General features: G+C 34.7%; 4 protein-coding genes across 9 annotated transcripts in view; 2 read left to right on the top strand and 2 right to left on the bottom strand.

Annotated features, from left to right (window-relative positions):
* Nucleotides 1–31: 31 nt before the first annotated feature.
* Nucleotides 32–1,512, bottom strand: LOC113497323 (ragulator complex protein LAMTOR3 homolog). Its single transcript, XM_026876833.1, has 3 exons — nt 1,370–1,512; nt 1,099–1,291; nt 32–874 (listed from the first exon to the last, which is right to left on the bottom strand). Exons 1-3 carry the CDS (start codon nt 1,411–1,413, stop codon nt 734–736), a joined length of 378 nt encoding a protein of 125 aa, XP_026732634.1. The 5' UTR covers nt 1,414–1,512; the 3' UTR covers nt 32–733.
* A 413-nt stretch (nt 1,513–1,925) lies between these two features.
* Nucleotides 1,926–10,319, top strand: LOC113497314. 5 transcript variants are annotated; one of them, XM_026876820.1, is made up of 5 exons: nt 1,927–3,733; nt 4,835–5,050; nt 5,640–5,783; nt 8,605–8,652; nt 8,860–10,319. In XM_026876820.1, exons 1-5 carry the CDS (start codon nt 2,443–2,445, stop codon nt 8,883–8,885), a joined length of 1,725 nt encoding a protein of 574 aa, XP_026732621.1. In that variant the 5' UTR covers nt 1,927–2,442; the 3' UTR covers nt 8,886–10,319. The 5 variants fall into 5 exon arrangements, with proteins under 5 accessions (XP_026732618.1, XP_026732621.1, XP_026732622.1 ...); XM_026876817.1 differs by lacking the exon at nt 8,860–10,319 and having other exon boundaries at nt 1,926–3,733; nt 8,605–8,836; XM_026876821.1 differs by lacking the exon at nt 8,605–8,652.
* A 1,564-nt stretch (nt 10,320–11,883) lies between these two features.
* LOC113497320 (pre-mRNA-splicing factor Syf2) lies at nt 11,884–13,365 on the bottom strand. The gene has a single exon (XM_026876831.1). It carries the CDS (start codon nt 13,224–13,226, stop codon nt 12,522–12,524), a length of 705 nt encoding a protein of 234 aa, XP_026732632.1. The 5' UTR covers nt 13,227–13,365; the 3' UTR covers nt 11,884–12,521.
* Nucleotides 13,366–13,783: 418 nt separating this feature from the next.
* The window catches only part of LOC113497318 (chloride intracellular channel exc-4-like), a 37,153-nt gene continuing 24,038 nt past the window's right edge, over nt 13,784–26,898 (top strand). For both annotated transcript variants that reach the window (XM_026876829.1, XM_026876828.1), the window contains exon 1: nt 13,784–13,947. In XM_026876829.1, coding sequence (XP_026732630.1) covers nt 13,879–13,947 — 69 coding nt within the window. In that variant the 5' untranslated portion in view covers nt 13,784–13,878. The remainder of the gene's footprint in view (nt 13,948–26,898) is intronic.

Below are 26,898 nucleotides of genomic sequence, written 5' to 3'. Positions count from 1 at the left end.
AATAATATACAGTTGTAAAATTAATAAAATGTTTATAGAAATACAAATTTGGCTTTATTTCAGCTTAAATTTAATGCTAAAAATATAAAAGTATTTAATATATCTATATACAATTACTTAAGTAATATAACAATTAAGGGCTTTAATAAAATGATTGGATAGTATAGGCACCTTCATTTTTTAGATATAAAACAATAAACAGATATAAAGAATGATTTAAAGGATTGATTTTTGATTGCAGTCTTCATTTATATAAGTTCAAAATACTAGGTTCAATAATTGCTTAACAGTTGACTAAAATACCCTATACATTCTGCTAGATTCCTGTATTCACCTCATTAAACTGGACATACCAAGACTGCATAATTTTGTTGCATTGATTGCCAAATAAACAATACAAGACTAGTTCAGAAATAGTTCTAATAGGATAGAAATCTTCACACAATTTTATTTTAAGCTAGATGGAGTCAACATTTTGTAACTGGCTACCCACAGAAGAAACATCAAACTAATTCAAGATCTTTTAACAAAATAAAAATAGAAAATAGTGCAAGTGTAAATATCTATACTTTTGTTCCATTAAAGCATTCCATATATTGGTTAAATAGCAGTTAAAATTAACAGATGTTATTTGAGAGGTACCTATACTATCATACATTGAAAAGCTTGAATGATACATACAGCCCATTTTACAATAGAATAGATTTCTTGCTCTATTTGTTTCTTTTTTTTACTATGGTGCATCAGCAACCACAGCAGCTAAGTCCTTTAGGAAGGGATCAATCTGACTTTCCAACGACAATATGTGGCCGGTGTTGCAATTATCACTACCTATGAATGTGATAACTAAGGGCAATTTGTTCATTTGTATTACCTGTAATATGAATAAGAAATTTAAATTATTCTACACAAGTTAACATAAAAAACATGGTTTATATAAGTTACAAGCAAATATGTCTTTCAGGGTCATAAACTTTAAATATAGATCAATATGGTTGAGATATGCACGCAGAACATGTTGTAGAACTAAATTGTTAAATCTTACCTAGATTTGTGAATAGATTAAGAAATTAGTCATGACAAAATAGGAACAATTACCTGATAACTAGAATACATCGAAATTATTGTTTTGTTTCTCCCTAAGCCCAGTTTACTAGCTTGGTCTGTAGCCATGCCAAATGTTGAGATGAAGTTTGGTCTTAGAGCTAGCTGCGGTGCCCTTTCAGTAACTGCTCTCACCAAAGGCACGCCATCCCGATCAGTTATAAGGATACAATGAAGGCCATTTACCCTAAAAACAAAACAGCTCATTACTAATAAGTTCACTGCATAATCAAAGAATCTGTTGGAAACTAATCAAGTCAAATACTTCTCAAGAAGATGGTTTAAGTATTTTCGTAGGTCGTCAACCATTTTGATAAAACTTATTAGATTATTCAATGGTAATAACAAAATAACAAGACAATCACAAAGCACAAAATTCTTTGACAAATTGACAATGACATAAGTGACAATTGTGTTCGATTGACAGCAGACCAAGTACATTTTTTTTCAATAGACAATAAATTTCGTTCATAAATAGCTATAATTTGTCGGCATGTTTTTTACCATCAATACATTGTTGCACGTCTTCTATTTGTTTTGAGTCGCTTATAAAATCCTTAAAATACGTAAACTAAAGAAATGTAATTAAATAATTAAAAGGTCTATCTGTATCATAGCAAGTCATTAACAGACGCCAAGTTTGTGTCGCAACTATGAAAGTTTTTGTATGTATTACAATTCTAGAAATTTCAAGAACATACTAGTAAATTTGTTTTTGTAAAAACGTATTAGCTATGTATGACAAATATGTAGTTCTATATTTTACATGACCTATGACGTCTGCGATGTTGGGCAATATATGGCATGAGAAAAACATTATATTTGTCTATAGCCAAAATGGCAGAATCGAATTGACAAGTCGTGCAATTTTCGTAATTTATTTCTGGGTGCAATAATTATTGCCTTTGTACGTAGATGTTTTTCGTATACGTTATAAGGCATAAAATCGTTTCTTCATACTGTATTCAAAATATTGTATACTACATCATCCCACTCGTATGTTGCAATTTCACGAAATATCAAGCTTTGGTATGATAACAAAAGATATAAAAATTTAGCCTTGTCTGGGTATGTGCTTTTTTTCGTCATGTGTGTACCGTCGGGATTAACATAGCATGAATGGTGACTGCCGCGAAGATCGGGGTATGTATACGTAACTGTCCAGAATCGTGATATTCGGTATTGTGACGTCACAAAATAGACAAGACGTTATTTACAGTGCAAATTAGGTAATAAAATGTTTTATTGTTTTCACCGGTGAGTGGCAAAAGATTTGTGGCGCTCCTGTGGGAATAGAATTCGCGGTGAAGAGGTGGGCCTCCGCTAGGATGGGCGGCGATGTCTGCCCCCTTTGAGAGCGCTGCGAGCCCTGCACCGTGCGCATGCACTAATATATCGCTTATGCAATTGTTTCATGAGCTAAAACAGAAATTTCCTGGTGTACCTGATCATGTTGTGTCAAACACGATCGAATTGTACTGTCACGATAAACAAGCCTGCGAGAAGCACCTCCATAGCGAAGTCAAGGCCTCCCTAACACATGCCTACCATGCCTCCTCTTCGGCAGCCGCTCGACAGCTCAATGAACTTAGGCTTAACCTGCCACTCAAGTGCCGCAACCAGCCCATAGTGAAGCATGAAGCTATTCAGCTAACAACTGTGAAATCTATCACTTGTCAAGAGCCACAGAAGGCAATACTAAGTTCTGGCACTGAATCAATTGAACAGCTGAACAAATTAAACACTGATGCTAACCAAAACATTGTTGAGACTAAAAATGAAGAAATTATTAGAAGTCACAACAACACATCACCAGTCACTGTAATAAACATAGATAACTGCTATGCAAAATACAATGCTGAGTCCCCGAGTGATTTTGAACTTACTAATGAGAACACAAAGGATAACAATGTCACACCTAGTCCAAATAGACATTTAGAGGATAAAGTTGATTCACCAAAGCGAGAACAAAAGGAGCTTGAACAACCAGAGAGTACAAACTACAGGATTTTAAAGAGTCATAAAATTAAGAACAATTTACATGAAAGATTAGAGAAAGTTAAGGAAAAGAAAACAATAAAAAAAGAGGAACCGCAACCTCAAGAAGTACCACAAGAGAAACCAAAACGGCCCAACACACTTGACTTCATTAAACCAAATCCAGATATTGCATTTAAACAGACATTGAAGGAGCCAGAGGCTGACACGTGCAGGACAGTGTCCCCGCTTCCACCAACATCACACAATGATAGTCAGCCTATGAAGGAAGCCAAATCAAATACACCATTTAGGCCAGAACGAGGGTATCCCTTAAACTTGTCAGTTAATGTCAATTGTCATATGGACTTAAGTCGTACTTATGGTGATCCTTGGTTAGAAGATTATGATAGTCCGAGGGCTATAACATCTGTGAATTTGACTGTGTGTACACCAACATCGAACATGGCTAGTCCAGTGAGGGATACGCGGGAGGAGGACGGCGGCTTCGAGGGCCACGTGACGGTGACGGTGAGCCCCAGCACGACGCGGCCGCCACGGCGTAGGGCCCCGCCGCCGCCCGTCGCGCCCTCGCGCATCGACTCTCCAAGACCAACGAGAATCGCTCCTGAACCACCCATGTCAGCTATTGGTAAGTTTATTCCTATAGTTTTAAAAATCAGTGAAACATATTGTGGCAACAGTATTAAAGTTTTATGGTAGATCAAAATAAATGCTAAAATTATTTGATATTATTGCAATAGAATGACTCAGGACTATAAGGTTATCAAAAAACAAGCTTAAATAGCTTATTTAGGTAAACAAAAATTGTTTTTAGAATAAATAATACCTATAAATTACATGTAATGTGAATTTAAATCTGAAACTAAGCAACAGGTGGTATTTAGTCATTCATTATAAATTCAAACCATGTCCCCGTTATGCATTTATAACTAAATAGATAAACAGACACTGGTTTTAATGCTGGTTTTCCCATGTTTATTATTGTACCATATAGTTAATTTTGTTGTTGTTTTTTTCAATAGTCTTGTTATCCCCTCCACAAAAGTCGAAAGCTTTAACGATATTTCCTTCTAAATGTATGTTGGTTACATGCTCTTTTTAATTAAGGATCACACGATTTTGTTTTTAAAAATAATGCAAGCAGGCAAATAAATTCGCATGTGTACAGAATGATTTTATTGTTGAATAAATTCAATGAAAACCTACTGTTTGGACAGTAAAGCTCTGAAAACAATAAATACTAATGACATGGATCTGGGACGATCTGTGTTCATACACCGAAAAAAAGCGTAGGTGCATAGGTAATTTATACTTAGCGTATTGTACACGCAACACATTTGCAGGTGAAAAGAATTTCGTATTTTAAATGTTTCGCAATTCCATTTTGTTTTAAAATAATGAACAGATGGTGTGTCCGATGATTGCAAATCGTACGCAGAAAAATCTGTTTCATCGTATATATATATTTTTGTGAATAATTGGTAATTGATAACGAACCCATACAGATAAAGAAAGTCTAGTTGTATGCTTATCTGTTTAACTGTATAGTATAGCTTTAGATAAGGCGTTAGGAAGTATTTGTAAACCAAATATGTTTCGGCAATGTTTTCCTGTTATGTAACTTTGGTCGCACATGGCATAAAATGTTTGTCGATGCATTACTTCGGCCAACAGTATAGATAACAGATATACTAAACACTGCTCATGCCAGTACAACTTGTTTTTCTAGATCGTGCTCTAATAGAGCGTCAGAAAGAGCGTCTGGAGCGGTTGGCGATGGCGCTGGCTCAGGAGAAGGGCCGCCTGGCGCAGCTGACGAAGGAGACGCGGATCCTGGCGGGCCCCTCGCCCACCATGTCCGCCACGCAGCGGCTGCGGGAAGACGTGGAGCGTCTGCGGAACCAGTGCGGCACGCTCGCCAAGAGACTCGAGATGACCGGCCATGGTAGGACAACTCAAACAACAATTTTAGCGTGGTTCTGTTCAAGGACTTCTTCTTGTTCCAAAGAGATTCATTTTTCAGGCGAAAAAAACAATCACAATCTTTTTTATTTCTTGGTAGCTTTAAAATCCCGTAGAGAGGAAAAGAAGAATGAGAATACGTTAGGAAAGTAGGCATCTAAAAAACAGCTCGATACATTTTTCACTGAATGAGAATAACTTGAACTAAGGGGGCCGGGCCCCCACTCCTTTGTTGCCTCGAGGCCTCCGGCCCCTGGGCCCCTAGATATGGCCCTGAGGAAAGCCTCTGAACTGCGGCTTAAATTTATATTAACAAAAAAAACCTTGAAATTGTATTATTACTGTTCTTGTTAACATGGTACTTTCGTGTTTGTTTATTAACTTACGGTTTCCTTATAAAACACATTGACCACAAGACGACTGCCACTTGACCTCGAAAAGCTATTGACATTCAATTAGCGTGTGTTGTAGTCAGTGCCTTTCCATTTTTAAGCCTTTGATGGATTGGAAAAATACATTGGTAGAAATGACTTTCGCATCACGATAAACGATGTTATCTTATCATATTCCAGAGCCGGACGACTCGGGGAACTTCTACAGCAACATCTACACGGGGCAGCGGCCGTCGTCGTCGTGGCAGTGCCACATGTGCACGTTCCGCAACCACCCGCTGCTGGACAAGTGCGAGGAGTGCGACATGCCGCGGATATTCGTAGGTACGTCCCCCCCTAGGACCCACGACTCGGGGTTCGGCTCGTTCCGCGACAGGAACCGCCGCGGAGCAAACAGGGACGACCTCCCCCCCTCACTAACACAGACTCAATCAGCCTAGTCGCGCAGGACGCTACCTAGTTCCTCATTTTTGCCTTATACATACAGTGCCTATAGTGTTAAAACAGTGCTTGAGTGTATCAGTGTTTAAACTTTTTGATTATAAACTCGTGTGCGTTTGAAGTGCTCAGACTTGAGGCTAATATGAACAGTGTTTTGCTTAAGACTCACCCAGCATGTTACTGTTGGAATGCAAACTTTATTAACATTGAAAATACCAACGATGTGATGAACTTTGAGACCCGTTTGGGAACTTTCTGTCAGTTGTTATTTTCACATACCGATTTTCTTTATGTTTAATCGTTGTAGAATTATATTTACCTATTTATTCTGTACTCATTTGTACAAAGAGCTAAAAAATCTAAGTGATAATCAACAGATAAGATTATAGACAGTTTTTGTTGTAAGTTTTTGCTCTATGTATAAGTGGGGTGATAATATGTTATGATCCTCGCATGTGTGTTCGTCTATTTTATGTGACTGGATTAATGTACGATTTATCCTCGTATGATATACAGAGATATCTAATGAACATAATAATTTCGACGGTTATCCAACACTCACGAAGTGCATTCCGGATAAAATGATCGTGACACTGACAGTATTTACGGAGTCCGTCTATTAATAAAAGTACAATAATGAGCTGATGGCAAACCCAAAAGGGACAACTACGTTACATCACAATAATTTGAATATAAGAATTACGTACACTTATGATTATGAGCCGTTTTCACAATTCCTTACGATGCTATACGGGTATGTTTAACAATACCAATTTATTATCTTAATTAGGCTACACTTTTTGCGTATTTTTCTTCTGGTCTATATACAACCTATTTTTACAAATATTTTTACTTTTATAAATGCTTCTCTTAAGTGACAAGGAATTAATATAATACGGTACGTTTCCATTCCTCTTTGTATGGGGAACTCCACATTATCTTTACACTTCTTCTAGGCTATAGGCGTGACGGCTGTCTTTCCTCATATCAATATAAAAACAATGACTAAGCCTACTATTGTTTATAAAGTCTTACATTAAAATAAAGTACCGGAAATTATGGAATATATTATGTACGTACGTGCTATGTTTCCCGTACTCACGGTTACCTATGTGTGACGAATTACTTTTTTTACGCAACCTGCGTTACCTCTCTCACTGTGACTCATTGACTGCTGAATAGCATATGGCTTAGAATATTTATGTAGCAGTGTAATGGCTAACTGCCTATAAAAAAAAGTTGCATTAGCCTAAAATTTCGATTCTAGCAACTTAACTATCGGATTATATGTAATGTTTACATTTTTATTTAGCCTATTTAATCATTATTGCAGGCATATCGAGGCTAAAAAACATTGATTTTATAGACTTGTGCTGTGTATTGTTTGATAACCGTTCATAAAAAGATTTGTAATAGAGTTGTTTATAATAATGTTTAGTCTACGAAGAAATTATTAGATTTTATTAGATGAGACGTATTTATTGTTTTACTTAATTAAATTTTATTAGGCAACTAAACATCACTTGTTGACTGGTCAGATGGTGAAGACATCACAGGATCTCGTTATAAGACTATTTTATTGCGCCTTGCCAAAAATGTATCATAAAATTTATTTATTGCCTATAAAAAAACATACGCCGTTTTTAAAATTTGCTCAAATTGTCTTGCTCAGTTATTCATGATAAAGAATTCATTAACATACATGAGCATTTAAATTTCGTCTGTTATGCAGGAGGGCCAATGTTGGCATATATTCGACGCCGAAATGTGCCTCATCTGGGCTTAAGAGTGATGCCTTTAGAGAATGCAAGCAATACCTTACCATAATGGAATAATTATAATAAGTATAAATGAAGGAAACAGGTATTTTTGTTATGTATGTTCGAATTTAACTGTGATAGACGTAGGGTCTTTCCATTATTGAATAACCTAACATATAAGTGTCCTTTCACTTAAACTAGAATTAGGATTTCAAGTCACTAAAGCGCATCAAATTTTAAAAATCACAACTACATATTATAATAATCATTTTATAGTATTTGTAATCGTACATAAAATTTTCATTTTTAAATGATCAAGATTTGTTATTCATTTTTATCGACTATTCATATTTTATTAAATTCCATTGTTAATGTTTCTATTGAAATTATATCTTCTTACATTATTGTGATAATATTTCGGCCTTAATAAATAGTAAGAATGTTTTAGAAAAATATTATGTACTAAATCAAGTACTTACTTAGAAAACGGTTGCACCACACACATTTTAGACGTAGATATTTAAATTCATAATGTGACTTACGGTAGGTCTACCTACTTTATACTAGGTGTAATTTCGATTGTGATTTTTATTGTATATGGAAGAATAAATAAGATGTTTATTATTATATATTGAATTTTTCTTTGATGATACTTAATCCTCTTGTGCTTATTTTATGCGATCTTTGCGAGGCAAGTAAATTTATTTATTTTTAGTATTTAATACTATCACAATTTAATAATACATAAAGCAAGGAACGCATACAAACCTGTATATTTTTTCTTATAATAACCAATACAAAGGTAAGTTACGTTTTCGCTCCTAATATTTTTTTAACAATGAATGCCGTGCAGTGGAATGATGTGTTCATTTTTTTTCAGTAACGTTTATTTTTACCTTTTTATATAATTTGCAAATGTTTAGTTTGTTTTATTCTCTACACAGTTCGGGCTCCTGATGGAATCACTGTTCGCCTCATGCCAGGTCGGCGGAGTAAGTACATAATATGTTATTGTTACGCAGTTTTAAAATCTTTGAAAAAAATATACCAAACTTTGAGGTCTGGTATTATGATTGTACTCGTGGCGATGGCAAAGACCAATTGCTGTGTTCATAAGGGTAACTGTGGGTACTCAATATTGTAGAAAACATTCTGCAACTATTTAGGTGTATTGACAATGTTTTTATCTTTGTTTTCAGAAATAACACGCTCGTGGGTTTTATGAGATGCAGCCGAGATTCGAATGAATGGTCGTACGTTAAGAGGCTTGATCGCGTTGGAATTCCTCAACAAAAACGGTTTTAATCTGACCATCAAATTTGAATAGTCTGCGACAGACACAAAATAATTTATCTTGTGTCTGTTGCAGTCTAGATCCTTGACAAAAACGGAATTGAACGCGATCGACCCTTAAGTGCAGTAGTACAAACCTAATCTGTGATATTCGCATTTGGTAATTAGAAAGTCTGATTTTTACTGTTATAGTTATAAAAACAGTAATTTTATTTTTTGATTTAACACATTCCAAAGACCCCGTTATTCGATCACATTGTTTTGTTCTTTCCTGTTCTCATTGAGTGCTCTGTTGTACCAAATGCGGATAACTCGAATGTTATTTACATTTTTAACACTGCTGCACTTAAGGTGGATAGGGAAGTATTAACTTTATATTTATATGATAAAATGTATGAAAATGTGTTGTTCTGAACATTAAAGTATCTAAACTTGCTGGGCGCGGTATATTGCGTCGCAGAAAGATATAAATTCTGCTCTTTGATATTGTATCCGCTAGATTCGGAATCGAGTCTTTATATTTAAATACTAGATAACATTTGAGGTATCGACTTGTCGTAAAGTAAATAAATAAAATTCATAGCGCACAGTGACACAATAATAATATTGTGAGTTACAGTGGTATATTTTTAATTTGTGAATGCCGCAAGTATTTAGTTTCGCATTTTATGCTTCGCCACGAATAACTTATTTTGTATAGAGTACAATCTTGCTCTACTATTATAGACCAGTTTACTTTGAATATTTTGTACGTACCTACCGTACCATACCTACTGTTTTGAAATATGGAAGTGGCGTTATTCCCCACGTAAAGATTATAGTGATAGCACTCTTTTCACTGCTCTTGTAATGAATGAACTATGTAATCTAATTGCTCAAACAGCTTTGACGCTAGATGTCGCTATAGTTAACTTGCAATAGTCAATTCCTTTCAAGATATCAGTGTCCAAATATTGTCCAGAATTTAGGTTTGTATGTAAGTTACAGATTAAAGTGTCGGACTGCTCGCTTTTATACATATTTTCGCTCGTTACACGAGGACAAGCGAAACAGGTCATAATATATGTCGATGCGGTATTAGGGATCGTCGGCTAAGGTGACTGAATTCTGGAATTTAAATTATATTCTTGCTTACCTATAACTTATACGTATATTGGAACCTTTTGATTCATAGTGCATGATGAGCTGTTAAAGCACCACTGCCTTTTTGGAGGTGAGATACCGCTACGCTGTGTGCTCCGTCTTAATCGGTTACTCCCACAGTAGTAACAGTAGGCTTACTCCCGGTATAATCAAAGATGGTATAGTTACCGGCACGGATCTTGAGCGCTCGACGGAAGAGTGGGGATCGCTTCGCGCATCGGAAAACGCCAATCAATTATTGTGCGTACTCGTCGTCTTGTGATGCATGCAACTGCAGCAAAGAACGAATTTCATCCAACCACGAGTGACAGATATGACGCGATGAGCTGCGGGCTAATCACTGCACTTTACCCGCCCCGCGCCTCACTGCATACCGAAAAAGGGACCTAAAAAATCACTTCTGCGCAGGTGAAGGTCAGCGCTCAAGATCCGTGCCCGTAACTGTACTCCGACCTTCAAAGATAGTGGGTTCTAATTCTTGCAGTGGCAGAAGTTAGAACTCAGCTCGATCCACAGTTCATTACGCCGATAACAATTGAACGTTATTCATCTTGGTTTCAATCCGAATCAAAAATAGAACTGAACCAGTTTCGGGAGTAAGCCTACAGTTTTGTTTTAAAAGCCTGTAAGCATGCAGATTGTCTATCACTACGTCTTAAAGTATTATATACTTATGTACGGTATCTCTCTTTCACATCCGCTATAAGATATATTTTAATACGTGGCAGCAGGCCTGGCCCTTGGTGACTATAAAACTGTGTCTAGTACTAGTACCTTCAAAATCGCAATTTATATAAAGAGTATTTATGCATTTTCAGCTATAGGTACTCAAAAATATCTTGTCTAAATAAAAATTACATTTCTAGAACTGATTCATGTATAATAGTAATAAATTTACGTTTATTCTTGGACATATTTAGAAGATTCTTATAATAAAACTTTTTCTAATAATTTTAAAAGAAACTCCAACTTTCTTTAGTTTATTCTTCTTAATATGTACGACAATAAAGTATAATATTGAGGAATTAATGAAACAATCACTGTGATTTCTAGTCGAACTCCGAACTTATATCATTATAAATGTGTATGTATTAAGCAATAAGCATTTCTTTCTGTATAAAAAAATAAACTTGTGCTCATTTTAATGTACATAATTATATGTATGAGTATGTATGTCAATGCTGTATTTCTTTCTTGTAAGTTATTATATATTATGTGCAAGATATTGCTGTGTCGAGGATGAACAAGTCTGACAAATCTATGTACCCCATCACAATATATGAATTTGTAGCTACTAAGGAAACTCAACTTTTGAAAATGAAGTGACATTTAAAAATTAACTGTATCAAGTAATTTCAATTTACAGAAATCATTAAAATGAAGTAGCCAATTTGAATCACTAGTTGACATTTAGAAATAAATTCGAATCACAAGCAGTTACTAGTTCTCAAGAAATTGCAGTATTATGATGTTCAAATGTGTTCAGCTTCTGCCACTCGGTAATTGGAAAATTTGCATATTCATTCATATAAATAGAAATGGTAAACAAATGAATAAACAATTCTACAATGTTCTGCACATTAAGGTTCTATGAAATAAAATAAGTATTTAGCGCTTTTATACTATGTATTAAAAATATCTATTTGATATAATAATTATTTTTATTTAATCGGCACATTTATCAAAATAAACTTGTTACTGAAATTTATTTGTTTTACTAGTACCAAATTTTATTTTGTTTACACTATGGCAATACAATCTGCTATTGTCTATAGTTACATTGTCTAAAACATAATTTAAGATCTCTTTGTCTGATTCTTGGCTAAACAGTCTAAAACCTAGGCACATTGTGTTCATAACAAATAACTATTGATTACAAATGACTAATCTAATTTACATCATAATATTCATAATAAAATGTACTTTCGTAAAATTACCTAATGTTACACAATAGTGTATCATATCTAGAACATTTCAAAATTAGTTTTATAGTTGGCAGTTACAATATTAAGAATATTTTTGTACCATAAAGACAGAACATTGCATTTTTAAAAGATGTCTTATTTTATAATATAATAATCTGAGATCTAAGCCAAGAATTAAATCTTTCAATAACAATTTCAGTGCAAGTGCAAATTATTTGGAAGAGGTATGTTCCTAAATATAGTTAAATTACAACACTTATAATATAATTAAATCTAAAGGTCAAATTGTTCTCAAGGTTCACAAATCACTAGTAAAGTGATATTTTTTCTATGAAGAGATAAGCTATAAGCAGATATTACCAAAATCCTATTTCATGTAACTGCTAACTAAGTAACACTTGTTATGAGGTATAGATACTGATTGTAAGGCATTACACAGCTAATTGACATGGTGCCAGAGAGTAATAAATGGTATTCATAAAGGAGGTCTTAAGTAAGGTCTATATTGCAGTTCCACGCTCCAAGTTCTGTTTGATCTCTGCAGTGTGCTCTCCATAGAATCTTTCCAGTTTTTTGTTGAACTTAGCATTCCTCTCATTAATGTAGTCAATATCTGCATCATCATTGTGAGTACGTCTTCTGGAGTATTTAGCTCTCTTAGCTATCTGGCCTTCTAAGTCATCCACCATCTTGTCCACAGCTTCCTTGCGGTCCTCATGCATACCATGGATAATAACATTAGGACCTCCATAGAAGGCGTCACCATACTTTTGTTTCTGTTTATCATATTGTTCCATATCAGCCGCTGGCATGTTTTTCACTAACCTGTTGTACTGGCGTATAGTAGCTTGCTCGTAAGTAGAGAATCCCTGATCTGGATTCTTTTTCTTCTTTTTGCGTTCCAATCGCTCAGCTTCGGTTGCTGATATGTTCAACAGCTTCACTCTGTCGTAATCTTTGCCCGCTTTTTCAGCTTCCTCTCGCTTTTGCTGGTCGTCTAGCAGCCATTCAGCCTGTCGCCGCTTTGCCTCATAGTTTGGAGGCAATTTATTTCTGGCCTCTTCGGCAACAACTTCTTGATAGTTGTGTGTTCTTGCTTCGTTTCTGGCTGAATGTAATGATCGTAGTCTCTTCATTCGTTCTGCCTGCTTCTCAGCGAATGTCATCTCCTTAGGTGCTGTCGTCGCCTCCTCTGTTGCACTCATTATTAATGTTTAAAATCACTAGTTTTGGTAGATGATAAAGATCAGAATAGTAACGCAAGTTTACAAAATAAATGTGCGTGTTTTCTATTTCTCCACAAATGACAAATTGACAAAGACAAGACGAGTTCTGACGTAATTTATTTTTCTGTCACTGTCATTTTTACTATTTGTGAGATGTTGCAAGGATATCATTATCTCATGTGAAAATATTAAGTCCGAAACAAATTTAAAATGATTGTAATTTTTTTAAATAACATAAATTCTTTAACCATACACTTAGTTGTGTGTTAAATCTCAAAAAATTCGTGCCGAATATTTATGGTCCCATCTAAAATTTCTAAGTAGTAGTTGCAAGAATCATCCATTTCGTTTGATACTATTAACTATTCATTTAATAGTTTTAAATTTAAGTGTTGTAATTTTGTTGCCTAATTTAAATAATTGAGAAATCATTTAGAATAGGCTCTACATACTCGGTTTAGTTTCAAAGTAACACCAGAGTGAAGTTGGCTGTACAATTGCAACCGACAATTTCGTTTACTATGAACCAAACTGAAGTGAGGCAGTCTGTCGGTGTTTTGGAACAGTGACGGTTGTGTGAAAGTGTGTTGAAAAGTATATTTTTCTGATTTTAGTGTTTTTGAAGTTCACGATGTCGGATGAAATTGCGGAGAATGGAACAGCGAACGGAGACGTTCCAGAGATCGAGCTGATCATTAAGGTAGATATAGTTATTACACGTGTTTAGTATAAGATTAGCTGCTTACATCGGTCAACACGGCACGCGTTATTGTAGTTGGCCTTCGGAGATATAAGAAGATTGTGAAGAGGTGGCAAACGTGATAAACGCTAAATTATGCGGCGAACCTCATACTTTCAAGTGTTTGCCGAATTTTATGTACGTACCTATGTAGTAAAACTGCATTTGTGAATTGCATGATTGTCGAGCTGCGCTCGTATGCATGAAAGTATATTATTACTGCACTTATTATCCGCGTTATTTAGGTCACTAGCGACTCTGTTTTGTTAGTCTCGTTGTTTGGCGCGTATTTTTATTATCCATGGTAGGTAGTTAGTCGTTAAACATAAAATGTAAAGTTTACACTGCATCAGTTGCATGCTAGAGTGCATAAGACGTCATTAGCTGAATCGAGTTAGCGATACTTATATAATTCTAGAATTTACTTTGCAACATCTGTAAAATTTACAAAAAACTTACAAAATAAACAATGATTATTTAAAAAAAAATGGTGCTCAAACTTTTTATGTTGATTACATCATATTTGGCAAAGGTCATTATGCATAAGTTGTAACGATTAGTCACAAACAATAAAGTCATACTCCATCTATACATTTTGTATTGAATGAGTCAGCTCCTTAGTGGGATCTACCAGTATTGCACAAACAGCTATTTATAAGGAATAGGCTTATGTAGCCATGTAGGTATGATGTACAAAAACTGTAAAATAAAATTGACACCGCAAAAACTTAGAGAATAGAAATATTTAAACCTCTATGGTTAACAGAGTTTTTAAAGTATGTACTTATATGATATTATCAACAAAAGTGGCAATTTTTTGTAATTTAATTTAGATATCAGTTAAAAGAATGTGATTATCATAGTGGCCGTAAGATTACCAAGAACCTATCGTATTGAATTTCATTGTAATATAACAAGATTCTTATCAATGCTAATGATATCGGTACTACCTACTGATATGAATATGCAGTCCACAATGTGCTGTTATGATCATTTTGTATGTGTAGGTGGAGTATCTATCTACCATGGAGTATCTACTGTACTTGTAGAAGGGCATTCACTGCTAAGTAAAATTGTTTAAAGTATTTATAGAAATAATACAAATCTTAGATTATCTGCGATAGGTCAGTGTAGGTAGGTCAGTTATGAAACACATGCACCAACGGCTTCAGCTTTGTTTTGATATGTAATTGGCATAAAAAAAAGTTTAAAAATCAAGAGCATACTCTTTTTAAGATTCTTTATTATGAAATATTGTAACAGATAATGAATTTTAAAAAAGTATACATGTTTTGTTGAGTAAGCAAGTAAGGCCATTGCAATTTAATCTGCAGCATAGGCCGGAACATTTGAATTGTTGCCAACATATGCAAAAAGTATAAACTATGTTTACCTCACTTTTGTATTTATAGAAACCATGTCACTAAGTCAATGTCAGATTGTGAGACGTCAGCATTTTCTAACATGCAAAATCAGAGAAGCAATTCGGTATTAATTCATCATGACTTTAAATCATATTATCTGGTCTGATTGGAAATGTGTAGATAATATTGATTGACCTATAAAAAGAACTATTTCTTGGAATGTTTCGGGCGACATCTACAGCTTTTCAGCTACTTTCTCTGTATATCTCATTTCTTTCTAAATATTTTCCAACAATGATTGAGTCCATGTGTTTGCAAACAAGGCTTATACCTGCAGCCTTCCTTTCCGATTCCTCGACAAAGTTGTTTAACCTCGGTCGCCTACATGACACGCGCCGCGACACAATATGAAAACAAAACAAACGCGCGTTGCACTGATGAACGCGACGCTGTGTACCGCCTACAGAGGCCGATTTTGGACCCCTAATATCATTACGTAAATGTCCAAATAAGTTAAAGTATCATGTAGAAGAGGACTGAGGATTTTTTGTGCCCTTCCTACTTTAAAATAAGTTTATTTCGGACTGGTAAATTTGCGCAAATACTATTCCTACCACCATCAGACCAAACTCTTAACATCGATACAACGTCATTTAATACACGAACGTGACATTCGTAGACATGTTACGAACAATATTTAACTGAGTTACCTCGATATGTCTGAAAACACATTTTCTGGCTTTTTTTATATTACTTAAAGCTTGATGGATACTCATGACATTTCATTGTAATACGGTTATCATACTCGTACAATTAATTGGTCACTCGTGTAATACCATGTATTAGGTGTCTCATAAATTCTTTGCCCAAAGCGAGTCGACATTTAATGAGCTGAGCTCAATTATCGCTGGCCCATACTCGTTAGATGATTAGCCTGCCCCACTTCGACGGGCTGCGCTTCGCACCTGCTGTTTTCTGAATTAATTCTTTTTACGGCAAACATCTATATTTATATGTACTAGGTGATATTGTTGATGTTTTAAATTGAAAACATTTATTATAACGTTTATGCCATATGAAGTTTTAATTTTATCGTATCTTCAATGAACAGCTGTTAGCGATCCTTACTTGTAATTTTGTAAAACCATTAATCGCTTATGAGCATCAGCATGATTCGAATAATTATATGCATTTTGATAAATTGCAGTTGACGGAATTTTTGTAAAAAAGCGTCCTTCTAAATTAGTTTTGATCCTTGACAAATTGTTACCACTTGTTATCTCCTCTTACGTTTAATTAACTTTTCAACCAAGCCCCAGCTGTAAGCTCAATCCAAAAGGACAGCAGCAACCCGCGTAGTACATTGCAGTTTGGTTCGTGTTCTATGCTCGTAAAACACCTTGTTTTGGTCGTTCATCAAGTGTGCTCAGCGCGGCTTGAATTATATAACTTTAATTGGCATCGCACTGCTTACGAGCGCGCAAAACGAATATCTTCTAGGAAGTCAGCGGCCCGCGAAAACGATAGTTGCATTTCGGCCTAAAAAACTGCAGACGTTACCAAATTGATGTTGAAGTCAGTTATGATTGGATTTATTATATGATTTATCTTTTCCGTGTCTGGTAAAGATATTGCTTATATCAACACCAATTGTATCAAGTAAATCTGCTGTTGGATTATAATGAGTGTATATTATAGATTTGAAGCTTATTCTTGGGGAAGAAATAATTTCCTTTGAAGGTTGCAACTTTGTGGTTAATGTTGAGTATTTGTAGAAGTCGAAGTACATGAATTGTATCTCCTAGAGCGGCAGGCATTCCGCGCGAGAGAGCGCATGCGCGCCTTCGAAACAGAAACCTGCGCAGTGCGCGGGCGCCATCCAGGGGAAAGTGACACTGCGCACGCGACTGCTCGTGCGTCCGGGGACCGAGTCACATGAGCGATTAGCATGCCCACTCAGCTTTAGTGACAGCTGAAAAAAATGCTCATAGTTTGTTACCGAGGTACCTACTGTTATTACTGAACATAGCCTCATCCATTCGTTTTTTAGGAGACGGTCTGCTAAGCTAAAATACAGCTCACCCCTTTTTTTTAATTGCGTAGTCTTTGAGTTTTTCCTCTTCTTCTCCGGGTCGACCGTTTATTTAACCGAAATATAAGTGAATGGATTGCGCTAGGAATATTTTTAACAGTCCGTTAACAATTTAACTTCATGCGCATCATCCAGTATTCGATTTTAGGTACTAATATATCTCGTTATGTTAATAAATATTCATTGATAATAAATAACATCGCGATGCAACACAACAACAGTTATTTAATTAGTTACTCAAGCGAGAGGTGTTTTTAAAGCTTTATATAAAAAATATCAAATGCCGTCTAGCGTATCCTACGCTTTAATAGATGTAACGTCAAATTAGAATAAATTCTTACATTACGCATACGATTTGTTACTGGCACGCATTGATCTCTACGCTTTCATTGATCACGCCATTGGCAGTCTTGTATCATGGAATTGAAGTAAAATTTATAATGTCGACAATCGATTAATGAATAGAAACATATAAAACGTCAGAATTAAAAAAAAACTGGCTTAAAAGTACCTATTACATAACAAGCGATTGTAAACAACTACAAAGTACAAGGTCCCTCGATGACATCGCTTGCTTACAACTTATGACTGACATAGAGATATAATATTGTTTTTACTTGGCTAATATAATTAATTTCTGCAAATATTACATATCCCTATGTACATAGCAACAATCGCTCATGAAGCGAACAGCGCGAACACAAAAAATGACTCAAATAAAGCCTTTGTCCGACTCGTCCGCCCACGTTCACCGGCTCAGTCCACTTCAAGATAAATTTCTATAAAAACAAACTTTTAAGTAACGTGTAAATGGTTTATTTTCGATTGGCAAATATTCGTTAATGAAGCGAATCCTTGACATTGGACTCGAAGTGTACGGAATGGCCTTCGCCTGACTGGATGCACAGCCGGGCTCGTAACACATAACTCGTACAATTATGCAGTGATGCGAGCAGTTGTTCGAAATAATTGCGTTAAATAATAACAGGTTCTTGCATCGTTAATACTATATTAAGATAAATTGGATTCCGTGTATCGTTATTGTTTCAAAACATAAAGTATTTTAATTACGCTTGATCTTCTAGAACAAAGTGTATATTGTTTGTTTCGAATGACGTAAAGCTTAATTCAACATCGATTCTTTCGCATGGATGCAAATAGATTTGCACACGAACACTAATACGAATTTCTCTGCAAACGTAATACAAATCCTTTAAATTATCAGATGACCATTACATCCTGTTTGCTTCTTCGAGTATTATATCTTGTATACGCACTTCAATAGTGTTGGCCCATGTCCCGTCCCATGTCCCATGTCCCAGAAGGGCACTCCACCGCGCCACGCCAACGGTTGCGCTTGCGCAATCGACTGGTAAACCATAAATGCGTCTACATAAATCTTACTATTTTAAAGTTACACATTATGCAAATAAATTATAAATCGTTCTTACTGACTGGAAAAGAGTTTTATTTCAGTACTGCAAGAAAAATAGAAACTTGACTTTGCCGACTTCTATTATTTATTTTAAAATGAACTTTTCAGTGAACACTTGAATCCTCCGGATGACTTTAAGTTTACAGTTTCTGTCTTGGTATACTTAGAATCAAAATTGTGATAACATTTTGCCATGGGTTTTCCTACAGCTAAATGAATTCATGTTTTGCTGTTTTAATTTATGTTGCAATTCACCAGTGGCTAGCTTGTTTTGCATAATAACTTGATTGTTTTATGTCCTCCAACATGGTACTGTTATTTTTAAATAATCTTCGTGTCTGATACATTTGAATGCGTTTTGCATGTAAATTGTTTGAAAGTTATTTTCTTTTGAACACTAATATGTATATTAACCGTTATTTGAATATTGACTTATAGATTCTATTCTTGAAGTTTTTTTTCTTATTATTAATATAGCTAACAGTTTTACCCTAAAGAATGCCAGGTAATGATAAGTTTGCTTATTGCATTAATGATTTTCTTTTCATTTAATAATGCAGTAATGTCAAGCAGTTTACGCATTTCATATTAATTAGCAATTAGTGTCTCGATTTAGGCGTCATGTCGTAATTACGTATAATTACAAAAATCGTTTTGTTAGAGATTTGTTGATGATCGAATATCGTGAATTGGACAATTTGTGAACGTAAATCGTACGAAGAACTATGATTTTTATTTTCTCTTGCGTAATTTTTGCGTCTGATTTTGCGGGAAGACGATAAATTATTTCGGTCATATAATTATAAACATTGGAACATCTGGACACATGTTAAGTAGCAAACCTTGTAGAGATCATCGATCTGTTGGAACCGATTTCTGTTCGACTTTATACCGTCGTAATGCTATTGTAACGAGTAAATTCTAGATTCCTGCCTGAATAGGGTTTTGTAACAGGATATTATCTATGGGGGATTGTCGAAGCGATCATGAATAGAGCATTGTCATAATTATGTTTGATATAAATTGGTAAGCTTTGCTATGGGACAAAAGAAATAATTGTTTTGTCCTGATGTCATTCTTAAGGAAGAAATTGATTTAATTTTATTTCATGTTCGTATGTTTCGAGGCATCCTTAAACTATTTAATATTATTTGGTAAAGAGTTTTAGTACTTGGTATTTGTCGCCCTATTAGATATATCAAATCATGCAATCAGTACGTATGTCCACATCCTAGGTCTTGGCAATATTTTATGATAACAGTAATTTGTTAGTTTCCTTATGTAGCGTTATGCATTGTGTTACAAAGGTCAGGTTATAACAACAGTAATAAAATGCTACATAATGTCATCTCTCATTATGCCGCCAATGCCGTGATTTCTGCTGATGACATGCAATAAATTATGCCTGGACAGTTCCTCTGATAATATTTGTAATGTTTATTTGACCATCTCAATATTTCTCAAAAACTTTTTGCGGAACATCTCAATCGGCTTAGCTCAGCTTTACAACTCTTAAATACTAACATATCATTGTATTTTTTTAGATAATGATATCAATTCTGTGCAATGGAACGTATTGCTAACCATACGTATACTATATCGAATGTTTTCGGCTGTCAACTCTAAACTTGTCAGTTGCGTAAAAAAGTATTACATAGGCAATGGAACACCGACATACAGCCGTCGCAACATTTCTGTATGATTCGCGGCTAAAATGTCAGACGGTATTACGAAAGTCATAAATTATGCACAAATATTGTTACACAGTTGTTGCACGTTTTGTAATAGTTCCAATATTTTTTCTTACACGTAGCGTGGTTAATTAATAAAACAGTTAAGTGAAACTCGTGGAACATACTCGAGTCTTTAGGATGTTATTTACTCGATGATACGTGTTACTAATTGTTTTGTTTACCAATTCGTCATTATAGTCATATTCTTGATACATAACTCGTTTTCTTTTTTAGATTAATATTATATTAACTGTTAACAAGGAAAGTGAACGGGATGACTACTCGATTGTAATTTACGTGAATGTCGAATCGATCTTCACGGTCATCGATGAATCGAATCGTGTCGGATCACAGGCGGCTGTTGCTAGCTCTAACGTTTCGAAATTTGTATTTAGAATAGGTCGCAGCAAAACGTTGAATGTAATCCTTTATACGTTTTATAAAACGAATTGAAATTGTATTAAGTCTTCATGGTATAAATTAATACTGGCACACAAAAAGTTGTGTATTTATTAATTAAAAGCGAAATACACCTGTACTGTATGAAATTAATCCAGCCTAGTAAAACACACTGCCGTATTTCGAGCACTGTAACAACTATAATGTTATACTTGACATAATTGCATTAAAACCTTAAAAGGTTAACAATTTTAATACAATTATCGCGTCGGTTACACTTCGACGCTATATATCTTAGATTAAAGAAAATAATTAGAATCCACCGACATTAGTCTTCTGAAGCTTACTTCAGCTGCCAAGCAATTACATTGAATGTGTAGTAAAAAGTTCCACAATAAACTTTACTGTCATCAGACTGTTTACGCCAATGTTTATTGGCAAGTAAAACAATTCAAATAATTAATGTGTAAATAAAAATCAAATTAACAAAAAGAAACTACTTAGTTTTTATGAGCTTACAAATAGCACTTCGGCGAAGACATTTGTTAAAGCCTTCCTTTTATAAGGTTCTAAAATGATGTTTTTAAAATATACACCGCTAAATTCATTTAATCCTCATAATATCTATGGTTACTACTTCGAACGATCTCTTAATAAAAAAAAGCAATAAAACTTTCCATTTCTATTAAAAGCGACTCCAATGGCAATTCACCACCTTTAGTCAGGGCACACAAGGAGCGTCTAGTGACGTCTAGTACCAAAGTATTGCCATGTCCAAATAACAAAAAATCGCAAAATGAATTTGTGATCGCTTAAGAATGTCCTAGGTCTTCACTACGCTTAACTTCTATGTTACGCTTTTTATTTAACTTTTAATTGAATACTAAACTTTATTGATCTTAGCAACATGAAGGTTGCCAAACAGAATGTGCCGCGTTCGTTTCATATGAACTACTTACTGTCTCAAATGCATCTAATGAGGCTTTACAGAGTTAAAAAAAACTTACTCTATTTTACTTAAGTCATTAATCCTAATCAGCGACTCTACCTAAATCAATATTTCTGTTACAAACATCCCGTCAACACAAAGTCTCATTAAATAAAACCTGTTACTTTAAAATGAAACATACATTTCTCAGGACTACTTGTCTTTTTTGTTCTATGGCGTTTTTAGACAGGTGTGGCCAGTAAAGGGGATCGGCGCGTGCGCAACAAGGAGGGTGGGGTCTGCGCACGCGCGCACCTTTTTGTCATTATTTTTTCATTTTCCTTTTAACAATTTTATGGCTAATTCTTATAATGTGTAACTAAATTTGTTCAATCGTATATGTAAGTTACACCTTGCAATGATTACTATAGTACATGAAGCGAGTAAGTAGTGTAATGGATATATTAAGACATGGCCACTTTTTGTTGCCTGGATTTCATTAGGAATATACATTTATTAAGAGCATCATATTCTAAAGGGAAAAGAGCCTGCATATAATTATTTAAATTACAGTCTAATAATCGTAATGAATAATAAAATTTTAATATGAAGTTATTAAATTATATTCGTCGTTTTATAACATATAATATTAAGGTATAGTTTTAATGCTTATTCATGTGAACTAGCTGTTTACGAGAAACTGGTGTTAATTAAAGCCACTAGGTTTTTTCTCTATTTTTGTAGTCCTCTCATACACTGCTTACCATATGCCTCGTAATATGCCATGTTTACTTCAAAAGATGGTTTTGAACATGAATATAGCACTACTTATTATAGAGATATAAGCTAAGGCTGTGTGTGTGATGCCAAGCCGCATATGGCATATCCGCCGTCAGACAGCTGGCAGCCGTTACACTCAACCGTTTAAAATTCAAATTTGACGTAACGATTCTATTCGCTTTTTGAATATGACATGACATTTATTGGATGAAAACAATGGAATGAATATTAAAAATGTACACAATATGTGAAAATGAAATGTGGTTTTTGGGAGGTAAAGGCGATAAGCGAAAAAGTAAAATGATTAATAATTTTATGTTGATGACTACGGATGATTATTAAAAATACTGCATGGAGCGCTCCGATATCATTTTGTTCAATATATGACCAATATTTTTCGTTATATTCGCCTTTACTTCGCAGTAGATAGAGCACTTTTGGATGAAATTATTATCTACACCAATGAAGTTGAAACTCAAAGTGACGTTTAATTAACCTTAAGGATTAAGTACATTTTAAACGTAGGTACATAAAACAATTTGTAGACTACCAAGTACCTACTTAAATGAATAAAGTTTGTATCTGCAAAATAAATTGCTGATGTTAAATTACAGTGTTCAGAATGTTTCACTTTCGTGTGGGCAATATAATTAAGTTATTATCTTTATCAGCTCATTATACGGAATATCTAGCAATATTAATTGTTGTTTAGGTCTTAGTAACACCCGGGGCTTGTAATTTTTTGCGTGACGTTACGATTTAATTAGACGGGGTTGGGTTGCGTGATAGTTGCGCCACGCCCCCCACTCAGATGCACTTGAGAACTTGGTTACAGATGAAGTCGAAGAAATAGAAACGATTTCTAATTTAATAGGTATAGACAAGATTATTAGATATTAGCATTAATTGGCTGCCTGGAGGACAAAGTTTTATAGCTTTACTTGATTGTCGATTATAAGACTAGTAGAGAATGAGACCAAATACCTATCAAGCCATTTTTAAATGACTGGAGACAAGACAGCAAGATTATAATGACGTCATCACTTACCTGATGAACTTGTCCATTATAATAAAATGTTGAATAATACTCATGACAAGACATTAAACCGTCGCATGTATTATTCCATACATAATTCATAGTCTACGCGTCTTTAACTATTAAAATTAAAACCTACATGGTTCAAACTATTGTAGTTACTTTTGCAGAGTTTAAGAGTGGCTATGTATGTAGCCGCTTAAACGGAATCAGTCATAAATTTCACAGCTAGAGAACAATGTGCAATAAACGAGGTTTTTATGTAAATCGTTAACATACATAATTTATACAAAGCTTTTTTGATTTTAAAGTTATTTTATGTATATTTTTTGTAGCGATGAATTTTGAAAAATTTAATTGTTGATCATACTAGGTAAGTCTGTACTAATTTAGTGTTTTAAAATAAATAAGTTTATAAAGTCCTTGTAATTGTTAAAGAAATCATTCCGATTGTTTTATGAGATGGTTTATACAATAACAGCTAGGTACTAACAAAATTATCTTTATATTATTAAGAGATATAAAAACTACGTGGAATCGGTACAGTAACTAGTATCTAAACTGTACAGTCATACTAGATAACAACTAAGCCGGTTTGAGTACACGTAAGAAAGTATGAAACTGCCACACCTATTAAATGTATGACATAAGTATCTACTAGCACATGTGGAAGCTAATACCTCTACCTTATACTATCCTACTAATATAAATTTAATCTCAGTCTCATGTCATCATCATTCTAGCCTTTTCCCAACTATGTTGGGGTCTGTGTTGCATCCAGCTAAGTAGGTACTAGTGTTTTACAAGTAGCGACTGCCTATCTAACCTCCTCAACCTAGATACTTGGGCAACACGAAACTCCTTAGTCCAGACAGGGATTGTCTACCCGTAAGGATATTCAAAGATATGTAAATAACAACCGTTTCATTTCATCCTAATAATACTAAAATCTAATTCACGTAACATATTCAAGTTACCAGACGATATGATTTGTTGATACAACCATCCTCGGTATTCGCAATGGGACTATGCTTAGATCATCGGCATTCATCGGTTGCGCGATGAGTAAATATTGCCTTCGCTTGTCGTTCCGTCGAGCATACTAATAATATTACTGATAGTATTTGCGGTACTAGTTACCTACTTATATACAAGTATATGTATTTACTTATAAATTGTCTGATAGCGAAAATGGAAGGAGGAAGTAAAGGTTATACTTTTGAATAGTCTACAAAGCGACAAAAAACGCTGGTAATTTGAACGCTGATCAACTCAAAAATGATTTAATTGGCTACCAAATAATGTTTGTTATTTGATCACAGTCGTGATAGTCAGCCTTTATCGGACTACCTACTCATTCTCCAGATTAGGGTAGTGTGTAGTGCAACCCGAGAACATTCCTTTGCAGGTAGTGTTTGCCTTTATAAACGAATATTATATTATGATCATCACATCCCAACACCTTTTTTATTTAAGCTGTAAACCAAACCCTAAAATAACTATCAAACGGTCGTTGAGCTCCTTCAAGGTTAAAAGTTGATAGTTTAAGATACTCACTGGCCATTTATAAGTTATGACATACCAAGGTCGTTCTGACCTACATACCTTGCCATTTTTCACCGATGACATATAAAAACTTATCTTCACGGAACAAATAACAGCTGACGAATTCCTCTGCGTCATTATTTTTTTAATTTACTAAGACATTAATGATATCACTGATGGATTGCTAATTCTGGCAAGTGTTCTTATTTGGCTTGCTCCATTTTCGTTTGACCTTGCTTCTATCGACAAATCTGGTCTTAAGTTCAACCTACATCTGTCTTCCAATGATTGCCACAGTTTTTCACAAGTTGAGCGGTATTTAAGGATGCGTTAAAACTTAAGTTGCTGCAAAGAAACAGTCTAGTATTTTGAAATTTAAATGTACAGAAATTAATGTTTTGCTACACTTATATATTCAAAATGAAATGTATCACGTTTAAATTGAATTCGTCTACTAATTCAAAGATTTTAGAACCGATCCTAGTACCTAGTTAATTGGATATTACAGTGCGCATGCGACGTCGCTGACAGGCAGCTGGTTCGAACGTAATCTTGATCTTTAACCCAACACGCAATTACTAGATGTAGCTTCTAATGGAAATATTTACGAGAGTTAGTATTTTAGTATCCCAGACGTATCGCAAACATTTTCCTTGTGCGATGTCTATTGTAATACGGTCACAGTAAATCATTGTGATTTATTAGCTGGCCTAATTTTAGCAAACTATTTCCTTATTAAAATTGAAATTCCGATTCATTTATAAAATCGTTCTGTAACAGGCAACTACATCAGCATGCGTCACAAATCCGTGTCTGTTAAATGTTTAAATATATTTGGCTCATATTCTTCCTATACAGAAATAAATAATTGTAATAAAAAACTAACATACTTAAAGCACAAAAACTGCTAGTACAAAAAGCATGGGAAGCACATAAACACACACTGGTTACCTCAGCAACATAAAGCTTTGAAGAGGACATTCGGGTAGCACCGGTGAGGTCGGCCGGAGGTCGCGGTGACTCATTGCAAAACCGGATCTGTACCGGCGAAGTGACGGCGATCCTCCACCCATACTGCTACTAAGATATTTTGTAATGGTTCTAGCAAACCTGCCTGGAATATACAGGAGTTTTCGTTTAATTAGGGATGCGATGTAAAAATTGGAAAGATGGATTTGCATGAAAATTCTGGCGATGATGGGTGGTGTATAGACTTTCAGTAAGGAGTGATCGTCTTCTAAACTTAGAACTGTTTTTCTTATCATTGGTGCTTAACCTATAAGTAAACTAACATAAACTTGTTTAGAATGATAACTTAGCGTAAACATGAATATTTTATTCCAATAACAATTAGAAACTTCTCGAAAGTAATAATTATTTTCAAACAGGTTGAAATATATTTTTCAGCGTCCATAAATATTGTATTGTAATGCTTACTCCGGTAATAAAACAAATGAGCTGAGTTTACAACATATGATTTGTTCTGTAAAGTCGATCTCACCTCGCAAGTCAGTGACAGTCTTTAAAAATCGACTATCATCGTTAATAAAAGTGCATATAATATGAAGAAGTTGCTTCTAGTTAGGATTTTGTGTTGGAT

The sequence above is a fragment of the Trichoplusia ni genome, chromosome 9, assembly GCF_003590095.1.
Source record: "Trichoplusia ni isolate ovarian cell line Hi5 chromosome 9, tn1, whole genome shotgun sequence".
NCBI lineage: Eukaryota > Metazoa > Arthropoda > Insecta > Lepidoptera > Noctuidae > Trichoplusia > Trichoplusia ni.
Note: the sequence above shows the minus strand (reverse complement) of the source record. Positions and strands in the feature narration are given on the sequence as shown.

Bases quoted from the DNA above. Each gene is read 5' to 3' on its own strand.
- LOC113497323 (XM_026876833.1), bottom strand. From the start codon at position 1,413: ATGGTTGACGACCTACGAAAATACTTAAACCATCTTCTTGAGAA. The intron at 1,292-1,369 runs GTATTTGACTTG...TTTTGTTTTTAG, and splicing joins TTAAACCATCTTCTTGAGAA to GGTAAATGGCCTTCATTGTA. The intron at 875-1,098 runs GTAATTGTTCCT...TTCATATTACAG, and splicing joins CGATGTATTCTAGTTATCAG to GTAATACAAATGAACAAATT.
- LOC113497314 (XM_026876817.1), top strand. From the start codon at position 2,443: ATGTCTGCCCCCTTTGAGAGCGCTGCGAGCCCTGCACCGTGCGCATGC. The intron at 5,051-5,639 runs GTAGGACAACTC...ATCATATTCCAG, and splicing joins ACTCGAGATGACCGGCCATG to AGCCGGACGACTCGGGGAAC. The intron at 5,784-8,604 runs GTACGTCCCCCC...TTCTCTACACAG, and splicing joins CATGCCGCGGATATTCGTAG to TTCGGGCTCCTGATGGAATC.
- LOC113497320 (XM_026876831.1), bottom strand. From the start codon at position 13,226: ATGAGTGCAACAGAGGAGGCGACGACAGCACCTAAGGAGATGACATTC.